At 54.4% G+C, this 13,175-nt stretch overlaps 6 protein-coding genes across 6 annotated transcripts; 2 read left to right on the top strand and 4 right to left on the bottom strand.

The window, feature by feature from the left end:
- Window positions 1-176: 176 nt before the first annotated feature.
- Window positions 177-951, bottom strand: H310_10384 (hypothetical protein; the record flags this gene model as incomplete). Its single annotated transcript, XM_008876760.1, has 4 exons — window positions 177-450; window positions 532-697; window positions 815-892; window positions 930-951. 4 exons carry the CDS (start codon window positions 949-951, stop codon window positions 177-179), a joined length of 540 nt encoding a protein of 179 aa, XP_008874982.1.
- A 1,817-nt stretch (window positions 952-2,768) lies between these two features.
- On the top strand, window positions 2,769-4,338 carry H310_10383 (hypothetical protein; the record flags this gene model as incomplete). Its single annotated transcript, XM_008876759.1, has 5 exons — window positions 2,769-3,078; window positions 3,125-3,246; window positions 3,291-3,578; window positions 3,622-4,188; window positions 4,255-4,338. The coding sequence occupies 5 exons, from the start codon at window positions 2,769-2,771 to the stop codon at window positions 4,336-4,338; spliced, it is 1,371 nt and encodes a 456-aa protein (XP_008874981.1).
- H310_10382 (hypothetical protein) lies at window positions 4,099-7,630 on the bottom strand. Its single transcript, XM_008876758.1, has 5 exons — window positions 5,594-7,630; window positions 5,006-5,534; window positions 4,803-4,954; window positions 4,624-4,753; window positions 4,099-4,560 (listed from the first exon to the last, which is right to left on the bottom strand). The coding sequence occupies exons 1-5, from the start codon at window positions 7,572-7,574 to the stop codon at window positions 4,494-4,496; spliced, it is 2,859 nt and encodes a 952-aa protein (XP_008874980.1). The 5' UTR covers window positions 7,575-7,630; the 3' UTR covers window positions 4,099-4,493.
- A 134-nt stretch (window positions 7,631-7,764) lies between these two features.
- Window positions 7,765-9,915, bottom strand: H310_10381 (hypothetical protein). The gene is made up of 4 exons (XM_008876757.1): window positions 9,586-9,915; window positions 9,392-9,537; window positions 9,040-9,328; window positions 7,765-8,995 (listed from the first exon to the last, which is right to left on the bottom strand). Exons 1-4 carry the CDS (start codon window positions 9,875-9,877, stop codon window positions 7,800-7,802), a joined length of 1,923 nt encoding a protein of 640 aa, XP_008874979.1. The 5' UTR covers window positions 9,878-9,915; the 3' UTR covers window positions 7,765-7,799.
- Window positions 9,916-10,565: 650 nt separating this feature from the next.
- On the top strand, window positions 10,566-11,421 carry H310_10380 (hypothetical protein; the record flags this gene model as incomplete). Its single annotated transcript, XM_008876756.1, has 5 exons — window positions 10,566-10,613; window positions 10,660-10,716; window positions 10,770-10,935; window positions 10,975-11,052; window positions 11,102-11,421. The coding sequence occupies 5 exons, from the start codon at window positions 10,566-10,568 to the stop codon at window positions 11,419-11,421; spliced, it is 669 nt and encodes a 222-aa protein (XP_008874978.1).
- On the bottom strand, window positions 11,375-13,158 carry H310_10379 (hypothetical protein). The gene is made up of 5 exons (XM_008876755.1): window positions 12,604-13,158; window positions 12,357-12,559; window positions 12,172-12,305; window positions 12,034-12,128; window positions 11,375-11,990 (listed from the first exon to the last, which is right to left on the bottom strand). The coding sequence occupies exons 1-5, from the start codon at window positions 13,132-13,134 to the stop codon at window positions 11,517-11,519; spliced, it is 1,437 nt and encodes a 478-aa protein (XP_008874977.1). The 5' UTR covers window positions 13,135-13,158; the 3' UTR covers window positions 11,375-11,516.
- Window positions 13,159-13,175: the final 17 nt, after the last annotated feature.

The following is a 13,175-nucleotide window of genomic DNA, read 5'->3' as shown; positions in this document are numbered from 1 at the left end:
TTCGAGACCTCGTTTACTCACCAAAATGTACCAATTTGAAGATAATCGTTGTGGACGAGGGACGGGCTTGGCGCTCTGCCGACTGGAATCCCGTGAATGTCGTGGCCGTACATAACGAACGTGACTGGGGGCGTTCGGATCACAAGGGGTGGCCAAGATCGTCATGGCCACGAGAGCTACAGGCGTGGAGGATCACAGTTGACTGGCTTGATCGAGCTACCTGTTGTCCAGAACACGTGAGGGATATTCTGCGCCATGTCGACCTTGTTGAGTGCACCTCCTTGGTATAGCATGGCTTCAAAGGCATACGACCCGGTAAAGCTCCCCACACCGAAGGAGCAGGTACACATCCCCGCCGTGAGGCCACGGATATCGGGGAACCATTTCTGGGTCGCAGTCATGGTCGACACGAAGAGAATTCCAAACCCCCCGCCGCAGAACCCGCCATACCTGTGCCAAATCGTCAGCGTGCCATGCCTGTGTAGGGATACCCCATTGTGAGCAACACAAAGACGTTGTGCCAAGACGAACCCAACCGCCAGCATGATTGCAGAGACGGCCATGCCAATGCGGGGACCTCGACGCTCCATGAACGGTCCACACACAGCGGCAAAGACCCCCATCCAAACGTACGCTTGGTACAACACAGTGGCAGACGAGTCGGTCTTGGCGCTGTAGAAATACACGTCAAGGGCATCTTGCAACGTCGAGAAAGCCAAAAGCGTGCCAGCGCCAAATCAGGCCATGCATGCCGTGATCAGGAGGTGCCGCCGGCTAAACTTGGCGCATTGTCCTGGTACGACCAAGTCCAAACCGGTGGGAACGACGAACAGGTAGCGCTCAGCCTCGAGCTCGTCCGCCGACTTGGGCGCGACGGTCGCCGTCCAGTACTCTGCAATCCACGCGAACCGAATTTGAAAAAGTCCCACCGATCTCGAGTGTCAACTTCATCGTCGTTGATGTCGTCCCAATCGACCAATCAGGATGCTCGCGTGGTCGAACCAACGAATTGGATTGGCTATTGAAACAGCACAGCGTATTTAGAGGTTTGCCTTTTCCACCAATCAAATGAAAAATATGAGGTCTGTGAGCATTTTGATTCGTTGAAATACCTGATTGTTTGAGCCAATCAAAGTGATCGATCTTTTGACCCGTGTTGGATCCAGTGTGATGCCTCTGATTGGCCAGTCCCATTTGTTACAACTCACAACACCACAACGCGAGCGCAGCACCGCGACTCGACCGAAGTCGCGCACGCAGGCCAGCATATGCGCCGACGCAATCTCGCAGGCCGTTGCCGCATGGGTAGCTTCGGCTCTGTCGCGCCTGCTCACGCCGGCATGTTTCCAGTTTTTCGAGGCCTGCAACCACGGTTGTTGGGTGGACTGCGCTGGCTACACAAAATTCGTGGCGCTTCACGGTGGTTCAGTCCATTCGTCATCGCTTGCGACTGTGTGGGTTCAAGGCTGAGTAAAAAACCAGCGGACGGTGCGGCTGGCGTTAGCTACCACCTCTGCGATCCGACGAGTGCGTTTACTGGCATGACAACATACATCTGAAAAATCGGATGCTCCGTTCTTGGTGGGATCAAATCCAACGTTTGTGGCGGCAGGAGAGACCATGATCTGCATGAAGTGCGGGCGAAAGACTCATACTTGGGATGCACCTGCCATGGGATCGATGAATGTCGCACAATTACGTTTGCTAGCGTGCCGCCGTCACAAACCACTGACGAGTTGGTTCTTGTCAAGCGATGCATCTTGGCGTCGAGAAACTATCGGTGCATCGCGGTTCTCAATGTGCTCGCCTGTCGCACGACCAACCTGTCTCGGTCGAAGAAGTAGAAATATGTTCATCCCGACACAACGGAAGCGCACAATGACTTGGTCCTTTCTTGGGTCGCTCTTGTGACGTGGCTCGCTTCCTCGGCACTGGTAAGGTCGCAGGTATTTCTCTACATCGGAATTGCTTCACGCGCGTATCTTGAGTTTCGGATGTCGCTGGCGGCGCCCTGTGGACGTTGTTTTGTTGCCGTCCCCAACGAATCATGCGGGAGTCCAATGAAGACATCGTAGGAGCAAACCAAGCCACCAAAGCCATGCCACTGCTCGGCGCGATGCTTCATACGAGTGTACAGACGCCTGTTGTTGGCGCGGTCGCCTAGACTCGAGCATAGCTCGACTTTATCGGTGGAATCCACCAAGGTGGTAAAGTCGCACTACTTACTCGTCTGTCGAGGGGGAGGCAGGGCATCGGTCACGCGAGGTGTCGCCAGGAGAAGCGACTCATACAACTTGTCGCGTTGTGCTTTCAAGGAGTCCCCGACACCATTCGACTCGGGACCATTCAATCGTTCAGAGCATGGACGTTCACGTTCCAGCCGGTTCCCCGCACACGATGCACGGTCAAGATTCGGGGAGTTGCAGATGGCGCATCGCGGCCCTCGTTTAGGGGTCTGCTGTGCCTCCCAGTCTGCTCATGGATGGGCAATCGTTCAAGGATCCCGCTAGGAGGTGCCATGTGGCTCCTTGACTCGACTTTTGATCTTCGGTTTGCTCAAAAATCCTGACCATCTCCCCCCTTCTATGCTTGGCAAAGGGAGGGGGAGAGATTCATGCAGTGCCCGGGATGTTTTCGAGGGCGATTTGATGTTTTCCCCGAGGCACTCGTCGTTCTAGTCCCATCGCAACAACCACTTCATCTTTTTCCAATCGGAATGGAGAAAACCTAAAATTAGGTTGCCACTCGTCCGAGCAAAGCGGCGACTCATGCACCGCGTGAGCGACCACTTGGAGGATCGATACCCGTATCGCAGCGGGTTTCGCGAAGAAAACAATGAGAACGACGTGTCTCGGGCGTATGGGAGCCAGGACATCGCTCGGTACTGCCGCCTGCTCTCGCTCAAGGAAGAGCTAACGGACGAGGACCGCGTGAAAGCGCTGACCGGCCTTGTCGACCTGTTGGCGAACCAAGAAAACAAAACCAAGGCCGTCGCGGCGGGAGTTGTCGCTTCCATGAGTCGCCTCATGACTGTGTCGAACCACGACATTCGCTTGGGCGCAGCTACTGTCGTCGCAGGTACCTGCACCAGTCCGACCCAGCGCCTCACGTGCTAGTGTTGTAGCAATTGCATGGGATGCCGACGGCCTCGTTGCGATGGACAAAGATCCGACCCTCATGTTCAACCTGAACTCGCTGTTGTTTGACGCAAACCCTGCATGCATCGAAATGGCGACCCAAGTGCTGGTGCGGATGTCCTTTGTGCGTGATGGCATGGCTGACGTGCACAGGTGAACTTGACGACAAATCGCGAAGGGATTCCAATTGTCCTCGCGCGAAGTTACATCCGGGAGAAGCTCGTGGCGATGGCGACGGGGGCCGATACAACCCTCACGACGGCCACCATTGTTCACTTGTACCAGATCTTTGCGCAGCTCACCAAGTCCCAACTCGGCGCGCAAGCGTGTGCTGAAGTGCACGTCGTTCCAGCGCTGATCCGCATTTTGCACAATCCGCTCTTGTTTCCTGCCAAGTTGCTGCGCCACGTTGTGCAAACCGTGTGGAACCTGGCCACGCATGTAGGCACAAAAACGCAGTAATGTGTGGCTCACGTTGCTGTAGAACGAAGGGAAAGTCGAGGCCATCTCGTTGAACGTCGTGGAGCTGTTGATCAAAGTGCTCACGGGGGCACAGAAGCACGTGTTCTCGAGTCTCGGTCGGGACGCCGAGCTCGACTTGATTCGCATCACGTCGGGGGCACTCATGGCGCTCGCGACGGCCGAAGTGGCCAAGCCCAAACTTCTCGCGACCGGCATCGATCCGTTGGTTGCGTGCCTCTTTGTGAGCGCGTCCAGGCAGAACGCAATACAGGCGTTGAATTACATGTGCGAAGAACGGTCGGGGCTGCTGTCTGTCGTGACTCTGCTGCTGGACCACCCGGCATCCCTTCTCGTCGAAGTTTTCGGAGTTCGCGCAATGCCGGCGCTCAACACGTTGCTGGAGCAGGAACTCAAGCCGACGCCTATCGTCCTCCAGGCCATCGCGGACGTATGCACCGAGGAGGGCGGCGTGGACCAGATCACGCAGTGCCTCCACATGCTCGACAACTTGACCAAACTGTGCGAAGTCAACACAGACATCCCCCGTGTCCCCGAGCTCGCGACGGGAATTCTCAAGGCCGTTGCCGAGGTACGAAATAAATGTGATCATGATGTCCATATTCACGTGACTTGAAACGATGGTCTTTGCCTGCAGCATGACGATAAAGCGCGTGGGCGGGTCGAGCGCGCTCTCGAGCGCAACAAGGTTGCCCCCGCCTTTGTCAAATCGATCTTGTAACAAGCGCCGAGGTCGCACGTAAGAATCAAAGTACTCGGTACGACAAGCAACTCCACTGCCACATCGATTCATCGAGAGGTGGTTGAGCGAGGGGCGTCGATGGGTTACAAGAGAATGGAGAGCTCGACATGAAAGTCCCGACACGAGAGAGAGAGTTAGAGGCAGTGGGGGCATTTGTACGTGCCCGATAGGTTTCGAAACGTCGGGGACAGGTACAAGCATCTGCGAGAGGGGTCGGATGAGAGGAAGGCATGGAGATGCGGTGGCAGTGGAGGTCGGTCGTACTTGAGGTGATATCGCTTATCGCAAACCGCACATTGCACAGTCGTTGCCACGTCCTTCCATGCTTCTTTGCATTCAAAGCACGCCGTGGCCGATCGGTATCGTTCCTTTAGCGGTGTCGATTCTTGGTCCGCTACGTATCGCAGTCACAAGCGGTCCACTTAAGAACATGAACAACTTACGGAGCGGGATCGATTGCAGGGGAGATCGCGGCACAGTGTACTCGCGGCGGATTCGATTCATGTCGATGGTACTGAGCTCCTTCTGCAATGTCTTTTCAAACGTCGCAAGCGATGCCAGTGGATACAAATGAGCTTCGTCGTCGCAGTTGTGCCTGCAACATTTTTCACGTCATGGAGGTAATGGTGAACAGGCCAGATCGTACTGAATAAGTCGAAGACACAGCGCTTGGAGCTTTCGAATCAAGCTGGTCAAATACGCGTCCTTGGCCGTTTGCTGCACGAGCTGAATCGCTTGGTATAAAAAGTTCACGCTCGTGGCGTACAAGTAGCGCTCCATGGTCGTCGTTTGCGACGTTTCGTACAGAAGTCGATCGTCCAGAGCGCGATGGATTGCTGCCCCCAAGTCCTGGTGGGCGTAATGGTCGGGCAGGGCCACCGTCGACGCCTTGTCTTCGCTCAGACGATCGTCAAAATATAGAAAAATCACACGGAGGTAGTGTCGGGCGAGCGAATTGGACAACCGGGAGATGTGGCTGAGCACGACTTGCGACGAGGTGTCCATGACGGTGCGGAAATAGCGGGCAGCGGCGCGATATGTGGGTGATGGGGCGGAGGCGCCAGCTTTCTCCAACGCGGAGAGAATATGGTGCACTTGAGTCTGTGTGAGCTTGGACAGCCTTCGCACGAGGCGTTCGCAGTTGTGCAGAATCGTTTCGACTCGCTGGGTCGTTCCTTCAGAGAGGACCATGAGTATGGTGAAGTTGGAAATCGAATACACGAGGGGGAATTACCGCGTTCAGACACATATTGAAGCTCCACGACGGACAAGTCGTAGCACTGAAAAGCGACCTTTCTTGGTTCATGGGAAACCCGCGAGTCGTGGAGACACAGTTGCTCGCATTCGACCAGCAAGACAAACAGACTGGATTGCCACGTATACACATCGGCATCGAGTCCAGCGTCCCAACATTGCGCGAAAACGTGCCCAGTGATGGTGCCGGTTGTGAGCAGCTCTTCCTTGAACTGGGATATCGACACCATGTTTGCGCTTGTTGAGTCGTTCTCGACAGAAAGTGAAGATTCTGGGGCGACAACTATAGGTAGGGCGGTCGGCAGTGCCGTGGACGACAGCGTCGGGGCTTCTGCTTCAGGTGGGGCGTCCACATTCCCAATACAGTCAACTAGATTTGACTCTGCAACGGGTTGATTCATTGTTGGCGGGGCATCCCTGCAGTGTTCAGCCAAGAATCCATCCTCCTTGTTAGCGATGGACTCTGTACCGGAAAGCGGTTTTGAATGGAAGTAGTCTTCCGTCGGCAATTGAGGCGTCTCCGTGGACTGCTCAGTGGAGGGTATAAGTTGTAACACGTCTTCGTGATCCACCTTTTGTTGCGTTTTGAAGGCTACGGGGAGTGATGCGGACGAGGACGTTTGTGGAGTTGATGGTTGCGCAAACTTTTTTGTTGTCGAAATCTGAATTCCAAGTTGTGTCGACGATGTCGTTGCGCCGGCCGTTTTGACGAGTGGTTGAGTGGCGACGCGATGACTAGCCAGGCGTGTGGTTGTGCTTGTTTGCTGCGGTTGAGTTAATCTTGGAGTAGTTGCAACAGGTCGGTGGGCAGTGGGTGCGGAAGAACCAATCGGCCTTCTTCGCAGGACTGGCTTGGCTTGAGGAATGATCTCGGCAGATTTGGTCACGGTTCTGACTGGCTTCCTCATACGAACACATCGGGTTAACCCAGGCGTTGAGGGTGGGATGATGGCGGAAGCGGCGATGGAAATTTTGGGTACAGCACCAGGCACGTCACATGGCGTTGTGGAAACCACTGGGCTTGCAGAGAGGGGTGCCATCGTGAGCTTGGATTGAACAAAGCGCCTTGGGACCGCTGGCTTTTCGTCAGTTGAAAGTGGCAGAGTCGTTAATGTGCTGGAGGTGTTGATGGTGGTCGATTGCCGGTGCAAAATCCTTCGTCTAGCGCGGACTGCAGATTGTGCAGGAGGGACACGTCTGGATGTGCCAACGGAGGCAGCACGTGGTCTCAAACGTGCAGGAACGGCCGTAGGAAGAGAATTGCCTTTGATCATCGCACTTGTTGCAGATTTAGCCTCGAGTGGTGCCGATGGCTTAGTTGATTTATCCACGGAGACGTCATTGGAAAGTTGGTTGGCTATTGATGCTGGAGATGGTTGTTGGGGTGAGACTGGAGCAAGGGGACGTCGGGAGCTTAGAGTTGTAAGTTGGGGTGTTTCTCTTCTTGATAGAAGGGTAGCGTTCGAGTCAGCTGGCATCGAAAGGAGCGTACGTGGTGTTGTGTGCGAGGTTCGAGAAACAACTTTTGTTGACACGGCATGTGCGCTGCGAAACATCTTCGTCGATATGTACGTCTCCGTACATATCGACTGTGGATTTGGCACCCCTACGATTTCGAAAGGAGACGCAGCTGCTAGCATTGGCGGTGGTCCTTGGATGGCGGTGGAGTTGTTGGCTGATATCGTTGAATTCTTTGCAGATGACGGGAGTGCCTTCACCGTTGAATGCGGTGCGCGATATCCTCGATCACACAGCGCAGAAGGCGTGGCTGGTTTCAATGCTGAAGGCCGCAGTTCCGGTCGTCGTTGCTTTGACGGGGTGGCAAAAGACATTGAGGTGTCCTCCAAGGGTCGCTTTGATGGGGTGAATCTTCCCGTGGGGATCCAAGGAGAAGGTTTGTTCTTCTCGGGATTCTTGAGCTTTAGCGGCGTCGATGCGAACTCGGCCAACACGTCGACCATTCTTCCGTCGTTAGTCGGCCGTCGCGCTCAATTGCCGCAATCACGTTTGAGTTTTTGAATTTTTCTAGTTCTTCAATCGTATGTCCAATAATCCGGATAATATGGCCTTATCCGTGAGTTGCGTGGTGGTTCTGCTTGAAGGTCAGCGACGGCGGCGGCGACGCCAGTCGGACGCGCGAACTCAGCTCAATGGGCATTAAATATCTCATGTATTCAACAAGACTATTAGTCTACCTTTTGTTTCTTCGAAGGACTGCTCCACTGGATGGCCGAGAACATGCTCTTCACTTGCTTCTTGGACAGTCTACTCCCGGCAGGACTCGCAATAATGCCAGTCTCTTCGCGGTCTTGCAGGGGAATCAATGGTGGCGGGGATAGTGCAGGTCCTTCATCCTCTGGTGTCGCAACTTTGCTGGTGTCGGACAGTACGTCGTCGTCGACCTCGTCCACCACCACGACCATCGTCTGCTCGTCGTGCGCCCAGTACCGTTCTTCCTCCTGAATCGTGAGTCCATTGTGGAGTTCGGGTTGTCCGTCCGACAGTTTTGCTTTGATAGAAGCCACAACCCCCGAGTATGCCGCTTCCAGGAGTGTGATCTTGGCATGGTTCACAATGTGTTCCATGATCATGCGGCAGTTGTGCGCCTCGGCGGCCATGATCATGTCGAGCAAAGCCGATACGACCGCGGACGGGTTCTTCGTACGCACTTGGAGCAAGTCGAGGATGGCGTCCCAGATTGCCGGCGTCGCGACCATGTTGCTGTAGAAAGTTTCGTTGCGCAAGACACACCCTTTGAGGAATGCCGCAACGTGCAGAATGCGGAGCTTGTTGCCGCTCAAGAGCGCGTCCGTCGCATACTGGGCCATCGGGAGCTTTGCCAGCAAGTACTTGATGCGGTAGCCGTGGTGCGATACGCACATCGTAAGGACCTCCCACACGGAGGCGTGCAGCTCGTACAGGTGGCCGGTCTGGTCGGGGAGGCCGAGGAGGTGGAGCCACCACTGCATGTAGTTGCCATGATACAACATGTGCAGGAATTTGTCATCGCGGCCAGGAACGACGTGGAAGAGGTGCTTTAGGATGTCCAAGACGCCGCCGCGCGCGGCCTCGGTTTGGACGAATGCGACGAGAATCGCAAGGAGGAGCGATTGGTTTGGTTCCCACGTGAGGGAGAAGGGGAGGGAGAGGTCGCAGTTGCGTTCGTCGGCCATGTAGACGCGGAGGAGATCTCCATTTTGGAACAGCACGAGATGATGGAGCATTTCCAAAACCAAGAGACGATTGGCGTCGTTGGGCCGCGTCAAGATTGAGGCGAAGGTCGGGAGGAGCGTCGTGGGGAAGAGTGCATGGTGGAGTGATCCAAACACAGGGTTCATGCCCGAGTAGTCAGCTTTGAGCATGTGGGGAACACGAGGTACACCTGACGACGCGTGAGATAGAGATTGAACAGTGGAAGGAGCTCACCTCGGGATGGCGGTTGGGTGACCTGAATCAGTCGCATGACATTTTGGAGAAGCAAGAGACCAGTGGATTCTGTCGCAGGGTCTGCCACGAGGGATCGTAGCTTCACCATGTAGTCTTCGTGGTTGGATATATACGTGAGAATCGAAATGTTGTTCTCGTTCACGATGGACTCGAGCCAAATCGTGCAACCGTCCGCGAGCGTGCGGGACAAGATGTTGTCCTTGATCGCGTCAATACGGTAGTTTAAATGTATGGCCTGCACGACTTGTGGTTCCGTGATTGGGATAACCTGCTCTTACTTCTCAGCATGTGGCAAGGCATGGATGGCGTTTTAGAGGTGGAATGCTCATACCTCGTTGAACGTCATGTGCGCCGACAGATCCTTACGAAAACACATCTTTCGGATCGTGTGGGGGTTGCATTCCAAGATGCCGACGACGTCGAGAAAGAACGCGTCCGACAAGAGAAGTTGCAGCACGGTCGAGTCGCAGAGTTCAACTACCTCACGTCCCATGAGTTTTCATGATTCACGACGCGTGCACTTACTCAAAGACTTTGTGATCTGGAAGAGAATTTCCATGCTTTCGTCATCATCAAGGTCGAGGCATTGATCGGCGACACGAAGAAGCTCCTTGAGGAACTGGGCATCGTGTTCGACGATACACTTGACACGGGCAGCTCGTTTCGTCGGTGGGAGGAAGGGTGTCATCAACGCCTTTCGGATCTCCACTAATGTGTGCATCGCAGGGAGCGGCAGTACGTGGGTGCCGTCGGTGGTGGCAAGAGGAATGTCCATGTCCTTGTGCACGGTGGTGGTTTCCGTGGAGCCCCTCTCCATCGTCTCGAATTACACACCTGACCTCGGAATATTTTTTTAAAAATTTTTCGTCGATTCTTCAGCCAAGTGTCGCGGTTGTCCAATTTTGACCAATCAAAACAGCAAACTTCGAAATCCACCAATCAGGTCGTCGTCTAATGAATAATGTTCCGCATCGGAATGACGCGAGACACGCAGGGACAAGCCACGTTCGACCCTGCAGCCGCCATCGTTCCGACCAGGATATCTAGATGGACCCAACCCCGAACGCGTCCTCGAGCTGGACACACGCAATGGTGCATATGCACCCTTGAAAGGAATGGGGCCTCGTCTTGCCTGACTTGTGACACGATTCTCGCGACGCTGGACTCCGCCCCCCCACGATCTCTCCGACCTGCGTTGAGTCATGATTTGCCAAATTCTCGCCCACCAGTCTGATCAAGCTAACGTGTCTCCATTACGATGTCCATATGACACGGACATGTCCATCGCATCATAGAGCATGCCTACACAAAACGAGACCCCATGATCTTGACCCCCTCCATAAAGGAATGGCCCGGACGTTCTCGGACTTGCCGCCATTTTTCTTGACCAAATCAGCAAATGTGGTTGGCACTGAATTATATAAATATTGAAGGCTTGAAACTTTCATAATATCAAGTAGTGAAGGTTATTTATTCATGGAATACAATCTTGAAACGACGCTGCGATGCTCCAATGGAGCCAGGATCGGCGCCGCGGCCATGAACAGCGACTGGTATGTGCATGAAGTGCACATGAGAGTTAATTCATGACGTGCGCAGAGGCACGGAGCTTCCTACCACGAGGGACGCCACCGCCAAGTTGCCGAGTCGTACAACGTGAGTCCATTGGTTATTGTTTTGGTGACTGCTAACATATGCAGCCACAACAGAATCGCTTCTATGAACGTGAAGACACCGATAGAAGTCCTGGTACTTCGTCCAAACGACATCCTAAACGCGGTGTCGTCTCGGATCTCGCTTCGTTTCACGAAGAAGAGTACGTCAACTTCTTGAAGGTCCGTCGGGACATGCGTGCATCGCAGCCGCATGATCGAGGTATGGTTGCACAAGTTTCCACGTTTGACATTCAGCCAGGCAAATGGAAATGCATGGGAACAGAATTTGTGGACGGGGCCGAGCATGCTTCTTCCCTGCACATTGCGGCGCATCCAGGTCCACATCTCTCCTTCACCTCATCAGCCTTCTTGACCATACACTGCAGATGCTAAGTTTGCGATCGAGCGGCAGTTTTGGGCGTGGTGTGGTCGGGAAGTGACTTTGGAAAAGCTGGTCGTTGACTCTCCCGCCCCACCGTCATTTGACGGCATTTCGCTTGACGACGACATGCATCCAGTCAATATGAGTCCCGACCCGACTGAGCTGCCGCCATCGCTCTCCAAGGACGCTGCGTCAGGCGAGAAGCCGCCTGCATTTCCACCAAATTCCATTCCAGAGGAAACGTCGCCGGGCAAACCAACCATTTCCGCCCCATCGTCACAGCCGCTTGACCCTCCAGCGACAACGCCCGCCGCCGAGACATGAACGCACTTGGCTCTGTATTCCATCTCAACCATCCATGCGCATCTTGCAAGCCGAATACAAACACCCAAGGTACAGCCACTCTCGAAAGGTTGCTTTTACTTTGAGCGTTCTACCATGTCTTCCGCAATGAGTCGGAAGATAACCGCTCGGATGGAATCCTCATCCGCAACATGTCGCTCGAGCATGTTGGCGATCGACGTTTCGCCAGCCGAGTACAGATGCAGCAGCACGGGGGCACACTCTAGGGGGAAAGTGATGCCGTTTGCGATGGGAGGCAGGTCTGCGTCGTCGTCATCGCTCTCGTCGTCTTCTTCATTTTCATCACACGTGCATCGGCCCATGTGGTGCTTCCGGCAATTATTCACGGCGTGGAAGAGCGTGACCGTGTCATCTTGAAGGACAATGCGGCAGAAACGTTTATGACGCAAGTGGAGGCTTAACGTGTCCTTGAGGTGGCACTTTCGAATGGCGCTGTGGGCAGGCGGCAACCGGTGTTTGACAAAATCCAGCGCGGCAACGTCCGCGGCCGCGTGGAGATCAGTTTCGTTCACGTGCTCAATCATTTTGGTCTAAAACACGACCATGTGAGGGACGAAATTGCGCAGACCGTACCGCCAATTCGTGGAAATGCTTGGTGAAGGCTGCTGCATTCGCAGTCGATGGCTTGAACTGGGATCCCATGAACCCGAGGTAATTTGGCGGAAGGCCTGTGTCATGGATGAGGCATGCTCGCACGCCTAATTCCTTCACCTTTGCGGAATTCCACGTCCTTTTCGAACGCGCGCCGCAGAACCTGCGGCAGCGCGACTTCCATAAAGTTGGCCCACGAGTTGTGATGATAAATGGAGATCGTGACATGGGTAGAGAACGAGCCCGAGGTTGACCTGAATACACCGCAACGTCATGAGTTCGGTCATCTGGAACGAGCAGCGTACGCTTGGTGGACAACACCACGGGGAAAGTACAGCATGTCGCCTTCCTCCAGCGTCAGTTCCATGATCGGGTCTTTCAGCATCGATGGATCCAAATCGTTGCTATGCTCGCCAGCCAGTTCAACCAGCGGTTCGTAGAGCTTCCAGTGCTTCGAGCCTTCCGTTTGCAAGATGAATACGTCGACATCGTCATGATGCGGCGCTAACTACACCAAAGTTAGTCGCACTTGCACACGCTTGATGGCGTTACCGCTTGAGCGTGAGGAGGCGTCAGGTAAGCGCTCGCCCCTGCTAGGCACCCGTAGTGGGCCTCCAATGCAGCGTTGATGTTGCAGATGTTCTTCTGATATCGCTGAGGCTGGTAGAATTGGACGCTGTATCCAGAAGTCATGAGCTTGTCCACTTGCTCAGACGTGGCGACGCCGTCATGGTCATCGTCTTCTGGAGGCTCGAAGTTCTGCCGCACGCCGTCCTTGTACACGGTGACGGTGAGGTCGTCGTTGTGGCGGAGAGACTCGTTTGCAATGATATTCAACAGAGAACTTCGGGAAAACAGACCGGAGCACGGGTAGATGTCCTTGATGTGCAGAGGTTTCTTTTCAAAATACTCGCTGTCGAAAGTCTCCATCGACATCCCCTGGAGCAGAGCGCTCAATGGAGAATTGGTCACATTGGCATTCTTATGCTTCTTTGCAGTTTCTTCTTGCTTCGGCGGCTCGTCAACCAAGCTCCGCTTTTCACGCGCCGTTGTGGCCTTGGTAGCTTGCTTCGTTCGAGCCATTTGTCGAAGGCCAATCCCTCAACGCCATCAATTAACTTGAC

Source organism: Aphanomyces invadans, assembly GCF_000520115.1.
Source record: "Aphanomyces invadans strain NJM9701 unplaced genomic scaffold supercont1.26, whole genome shotgun sequence".
Classification (NCBI taxonomy): domain Eukaryota; phylum Oomycota; class Saprolegniomycetes; order Saprolegniales; family Verrucalvaceae; genus Aphanomyces; species Aphanomyces invadans.
The sequence above is the reverse complement of the archived record's forward strand: the minus strand, read 5'-3'. Positions and strand labels throughout refer to the sequence as shown.